Source organism: Leptodactylus fuscus, chromosome 5 (genome assembly GCF_031893055.1).
Source record: "Leptodactylus fuscus isolate aLepFus1 chromosome 5, aLepFus1.hap2, whole genome shotgun sequence".
Lineage (NCBI taxonomy): Eukaryota > Metazoa > Chordata > Amphibia > Anura > Leptodactylidae > Leptodactylus > Leptodactylus fuscus.
Window position 1 is genome coordinate 29,750,546 of NC_134269.1, and position 6,698 is coordinate 29,757,243.

At 49.2% G+C, this 6,698-nt stretch overlaps 1 protein-coding gene across 1 annotated transcript; it reads left to right on the plus strand.

The window, feature by feature from the left end:
• The first annotated feature begins 3,524 nt into the window (after positions 1-3,524).
• Positions 3,525-5,878, plus strand: LOC142204794 (protein phosphatase 1 regulatory subunit 3C-like). The gene is made up of 2 exons (XM_075276118.1): positions 3,525-3,630; positions 4,911-5,878. Exon 2 carries the CDS (start codon positions 4,934-4,936, stop codon positions 5,603-5,605), a length of 672 nt encoding a protein of 223 aa, XP_075132219.1. The 5' UTR covers positions 3,525-3,630; positions 4,911-4,933; the 3' UTR covers positions 5,606-5,878.
• The last annotated feature ends 820 nt before the right edge of the window (positions 5,879-6,698 follow it).

The window sequence follows — 6,698 nt, forward strand, 5'->3', positions numbered from 1 at the left end:
TCCTGCAGGATATCTGAGGTGACACATTGGGGTCCTGCAGGATATCTGAGGTGACACATTGGGGTCCTGCAGGATATCTGAGGTGACACATTGGTCCTGCAGGATATCTGAGGTGACACATTGGTCCTGCAGGATATCTGAGGTGACACATTGGGGTCCTGCAGGATATCTGAGGTGACACATTGGGGTCCTGCAGGATATCTGAGGTGACACATGTTGCTCCTGCAGGATATCTGAGGTGACACATTGGGGTCCTGCAGGATATCTGAGGTGACACATTGGGGTCCTGCAGGATATCTGAGGTGACACATTGGGGTCCTGCAGGATATCTGAGGTGACACATTGGGGTCCTGCAGGATATCTGAGGTGACACATTGGGGTCCTGCAGGATATCTGAGGTGACACATGTTGCTCCTGCAGGATATCTGAGGTGACACATTGGTCCTGCAGGATATCTGAGGTGACACATTGAGCTCCTGCAGGATATCTGAGGTGACACATTGGGGTCCTGCAGGATATCTGAGGTGACACATGTTGCTCCTGCAGGATATCTGAGGTGACACATTGGGGTCCTGCAGGATATCTGAGGTGACACATGTTGCTCCTGCAGGATATCTGAGGTGACACATTGGTCCTGCAGGATATCTGAGGTGACACATTGGGGTCCTGCAGGATATCTGAGGTGACACATTGGGGTCCTGCAGGATATCTGAGGTGACACATTGGGGTCCTGCAGGATATCTGAGGTGACACATTGGGGTCCTGCAGGATATCTGAGGTGACACATGTTGCTCCTGCAGGATATCTGAGGTGACACATTGGTCCTGCAGGATATCTGAGGTGACACATTGGGGTCCTGCAGGATATCTGAGGTGACACATTGGTCCTGCAGGATATCTGAGGTGACACATTGGGGTCCTGCAGGATATCTGAGGTGACACATTGGGGTCCTGCAGGATATCTGAGGTGACACATTGGTCCTGCAGGATATCTGAGGTGACACATTGGTCCTGCAGGATATCTGAGGTGACACATTGGTCCTGCAGGATATCTGAGGTGACACATTGGTCCTGCAGGATATCTGAGGTGACACATTGGGGTCCTGCAGGATATCTGAGGTGACACATTGGTCCTGCAGGATATCTGAGGTGACACATTGGGGTCCTGCAGGATATCTGAGGTGACACATTGGGGTCCTGCAGGATATCTGAGGTGACACATTGGTCCTGCAGGATATCTGAGGTGACACATTGGTCCTTCAGGATATCTGAGGTGACACATTGGGGTCCTGCAGGATATCTGAGGTGACACATTGGTCCTGCAGGATATCTGAGGTGACACATTGGGGTCCTGCAGGATATCTCAGGTGACACATTGGTCCTGCAGGATATCTGAGGTGACACATTGGTCCTGCAGGATATCTGAGGTGACACATTGGTCCTGCAGGATATCTGAGGTGACACATTGGTGTCCTGCAGGATATCTGAGGTGACACATTGGGGTCCTGCAGGATATCTGAGGTGACACATTGGGGTCCTGCAGGATATCTGAGGTGACACATTGGTCCTGCAGGATATCTGAGGTGACACATTGGTCCTGCAGGATATCTGAGGTGACACATTGGGGTCCTGCAGGATATCTGAGGTGACACATTGGGGTCCTGCAGGATATCTGAGGTGACACATGTTGCTCCTGCAGGATATCTGAGGTGACACATTGGGGTCCTGCAGGATATCTGAGGTGACACATTGGGGTCCTGCAGGATATCTGAGGTGACACATTGGGGTCCTGCAGGATATCTGAGGTGACACATTGGGGTCCTGCAGGATATCTGAGGTGACACATTGGGGTCCTGCAGGATATCTGAGGTGACACATGTTGCTCCTGCAGGATATCTGAGGTGACACATTGGTCCTGCAGGATATCTGAGGTGACACATTGAGCTCCTGCAGGATATCTGAGGTGACACATTGGGGTCCTGCAGGATATCTGAGGTGACACATGTTGCTCCTGCAGGATATCTGAGGTGACACATTGGGGTCCTGCAGGATATCTGAGGTGACACATGTTGCTCCTGCAGGATATCTGAGGTGACACATTGGTCCTGCAGGATATCTGAGGTGACACATTGGTCCTGCAGGATATCTGAGGTGACACATTGGGGTCCTGCAGGATATCTGAGGTGACACATTGGGGTCCTGCAGGATATCTGAGGTGACACATTGGGGTCCTGCAGGATATCTGAGGTGACACATTGGGGTCCTGCAGGATATCTGAGGTGACACATGTTGCTCCTGCAGGATATCTGAGGTGACACATTGGTCCTGCAGGATATCTGAGGTGACACATTGGGGTCCTGCAGGATATCTGAGGTGACACATTGGTCCTGCAGGATATCTGAGGTGACACATTGGGGTCCTGCAGGATATCTGAGGTGACACATTGGGGTCCTGCAGGATATCTGAGGTGACACATTGGGGTCCTGCAGGATATCTGAGGTGACACATAGGGGTCCTGCAGGATATCTGAGGTGACACATTGGTCCTGCAGGATATCTGAGGTGACACATTGGGGTCCTGCAGGATATCTGAGGTGACACATTGGGGTCCTGCAGGATATCTGAGGTGACACATTGGGGTCCTGCAGGATATCTGAGGTGACACATTGGGGTCCTGCAGGATATCTGAGGTGACACATGTTGCTCCTGCAGGATATCTGAGGTGACACATTGGGGTCCTGCAGGATATCTGAGGTGACACATTGGGGTCCTGCAGGATATCTGAGGTGACACATTGGGGTCCTGCAGGATATCTGAGGTGACACATTGGGGTCCTGCAGGATATCTGAGGTGACACATGTTGCTCCTGCAGGATATCTGAGGTGACACATTGGGGTCCTGCAGGATATCTGAGGTGACACATGTTGCTCCTGCAGGATATCTGAGGTGACACATTGGGGTCCTGCAGGATATCTGAGGTGACACATTGGTCCTGCAGGATATCTGAGGTGACACATTGGTCCTGCAGGATATCTGAGGTGACACATTGAGCTCCTGCAGGATATCTGAGGTGACACATTGAGCTCCTGCAGGATATCTGAGGTGACACATTGGGGTCCTGCAGGATATCTGAGGTGACACATTGGGGTCCTGCAGGATATCTGAGGTGACACATGTTGCTCCTGCAGGACTGCTGTCCCTTCCACCTGGTAGCTGAGATTACTGTCCATGCAGCATCACATCAGCCACACACGTGCAAGTCACACTGGTGACACAGGACCGCTGCCAGGGCCAGTAACCCCGCCCACACCGCTTCTCATTGGTTGCTTGAATTATAAGCGCGCTGTGATTGGTTGCAAGACTTTGGATCACATGACACTACACAGAGGGTTTAGCCGGCTCTCTGTAGTACTGGTGTCCAGTTGGCGCAGGGCGCCGGTGGGAGAACGAGGAGGTGTCGCTGATCGGCTCTTCCAAATTCTGGAAGTTCAGTTTTATTCCAAGGTGGCTAGTATTGTGCACCCCCTGCACATCCCTCCCTCCCCCGGCGTACCCCTGTCCACAGGAAGCTGCTCTTCACCGGCTCTGTACAACTCCTGTCCACAAAGACATTCCATCTCCTCCAGCAGTGGGTGAGTAGCCTGCCTGCCTGCATTGTGTCCTATGGTGTCCTTCTCTATTATTCACGTGCTGTCTCCTACATCTGTATCATTTACTGCTTATTGTGTTTAATGCATGTTCACATGTTCAGGTTTTGATCCGTTTTTTGGAGCCAAGAGCGAGACCTCTCCTGGCTTTATGTTTTCTGTCTGTCTCCTATTGTCCAGGCTTGGATTTGGCTTCAAAGACTATACTAGAAAAACCTGATCAGAACCTGTCTGTGTGTCTAACCCTATCCTTGCTGTTGGAGATCTGTACAAGGGTTAGCCTTGTTATCTTGCATTGGGGAAATTTTTGGGATGTCCTAGTTACTAGGACCTACTAGAATCTAAAAATATTGAGTCTATATTTGTGAAGATGGAAGTTGGCCAAAAACCCGTCCTTACATTTTTTTTTTTTTTTCCCCGTTGTATGAAAAGTTGCAGAAACCATGTATTACTTGTATTAGAGGTGGATTTATGTATAATTTCGGTGCAGATTTTTGCAATCTTTCCCCAGTCTTCAGCATGCGATCCCTGAAATATTTGGTTCCTGTCCCCATCTATCTGATGGCAGTATGCAAGTGACTAGCCGGCATGTAGCTTGGTGGATATTACTTATGCACCCCTTTCCCTAACTTAAAGGGGTTATGCTACAAATTTTTTTTTCTAAATTGTGTATTCCAAAAATGGGGGGTGTCTTATTCCCATGCAGAATGCTTCCCCCCCATTCCATGCATTACAATGCAGTGCTGGAAATGGGTGAAGGGCAACACTTTCCTTGAAATGAATGGGGAGGGGGGGGGGGGGTGTTCTGTGACTTCTGTTGCTTTCTCAATGGGAGTAAAACACCCCTGTTCTGTGGAAAAGGGGATTAATCATTTTTGTGGGATAACCCCTTTAAGCCACAAATAGATTGGATGTTTTGATCCACTAGGCAGTGACCCATATTTGCAGTCTGGTGCCTATACGTTGTGTGCTATGTATGGCGGTATTTTCCCTTAGGACAGTTGACTGCTTTTTGAGTACAGGTATGGCATTTATCTAACTTGGTCGGTCCCAGGGGGATTGAATGGAGAGATGGGATACATGCATGACCTCCAATCCATTTCCATTCTTGTAATTGTTGGGACCCCAGTGATCGGCCATGTATTGCCCATCCTGTGGATAGGTAATAAGTTATGGGACATCCTTGCTATCCGCTACAGCCTTGAGAACTTTAAAGTCTGTGTCCTACATGGGTCATTAACATGTCTGTTCATCTTTTGTCCTAGGTCTTCTCACCTCTCCTTTCACAATGCCTGGTGACTTCTCCGTCTGCTTGTGTCTCAGCCCCTCTCCTTCACACCACTTGCGTCTCCCTTCCACCAAGTCACTCCGTCCATGTCTCGTTCCAACACCCCGTCCTCCAGTCCCACGTAAAAAGGGTGTAGTGTTTGCCGATGCCCTTGGACTGGCCCTCACCACAGTACGTCACTTCACTCGTCCACTCTTCGATGAAGATCCGCTGGTGCTCGCCTTGGCTTCACTGAGGGCTCTGCGGCCACTTTCCAACCCCAAGTACACTTTAGACTTCCACCCTCCAACTCAGGACTATTCAAGTTTCCGAGCTAGACTCGCACAACAGCAGGTTTGCCTGGAGCAATGTGCTGTCCAAGGAGCGGCCGTAGCTGGCACGGTGCGCGTACGCAATATTGGGTACGAGAAACGTGTAACCCTTCGGGTCAGCTACGATGACTGGAAAAGTCACTATGACCTTCCATGCTCTTATCTTCGTGATCCCTATGGAGGAGGGGAGACTGACACTTTCTCTTTCCGACTCCCACTCCCGTCAGACACCCAGCAGGCTAAATTCTGTGTTTGCTTCTGGTGCCAAGGCACAGAATACTGGGATAATAATGGCGGGAAGAATTATGTATTGAACAAGGAGACAGAACAACGCAGCTATACACAAATCACCTACTGGTGAACCAAGTCTATTGGAATCCTAAATCTGTGAAGGTGCCGGCCACTGGATCAAAACCTACTGATACAGCCTTCCTTTTGTAGATCAAGAGGCTTCTGGGACGTTGACCAGATATGGTTGTAGAATAGATGCCGGCTACTACTATCACTTGTGTAATGTGGTTGCCAGGCAGTGTTGTACTATTTATATGCTTGTTATCTCCCTTGCTCGGGGGCTTTGGCAACGTCCAGGAATCCAACAAGCCTCTAAAGCAAGGAAGCCTCAACACGCCAGCTATTGCAACTCCCAGCATGTTCACAGAAGTGGATGGAGCATGCTGGGAGTTGTAGTTCTGCAACAGCTGTGGTGCCGAAGATTGCCGACCTCTTCTCTGAACTGATTCGGTACAGCCAGACCCCGATGAACATCCAAGCAAAGCATATATGGGACATTACGACAATGGTGGTGACCAATGCTCTGAAGGCCACATGCAGGCCGGAGTCCTTCACGACCATTGTATAGAATGTAAACGTCTCAATAATTTTGGGGTGTAATGGGTTCTTACCACCTTGTGTTCAATAGGTGGAAGATCTTAGATAGGTTCTAGGTCTTCCGACTTTCTGTAAGATCATGTACTCTGTAATACAAAATGTCTCAGGGTAAGAAGTGTCTTTAATGCTGGTTTTACTGCAGAATCAATAAAAATTTACAATTTTTACAAGTTTTGTTTTTTGCTACTTTTGTACCCATCAAGTTAACAAAGTTCTCATATTGTCCTCTAAAGACTTGAGATACTGGTGGCCTTGTGAATGCAGCTTTAGCAATATTTGACTATCGGTCTACAATGAAACCTTTGAGATTTAGCATGGTCATCTGTAACCTGATCTGAGCAAAGAAACCAACTGGATGGTTAAATCAGGTACTGTCCCAGGGAACGTCCCCTCCCCCACCCTGACATGGCAGTTTATAGGTCTGTGCTGGAATCCCACTAGTTTCTGTAGGCCTTAAGGCGGATGTGTATTCCCAGTTCTTGGGAAGGCTGTTTGCTTTTTTTTTCAGCTGCATACCTATAACCCCAGCCCCCCTTCCCTCTGGTCTACTGCATATGAATGACGGA

Excerpts from the sequence above, each read along its gene's own strand:
- LOC142204794 (XM_075276118.1), top strand. The coding sequence starts at position 4,934 with ATGCCTGGTGACTTCTCCGTCTGCTTGTGTCTCAGCCCCTCTCCTTCA.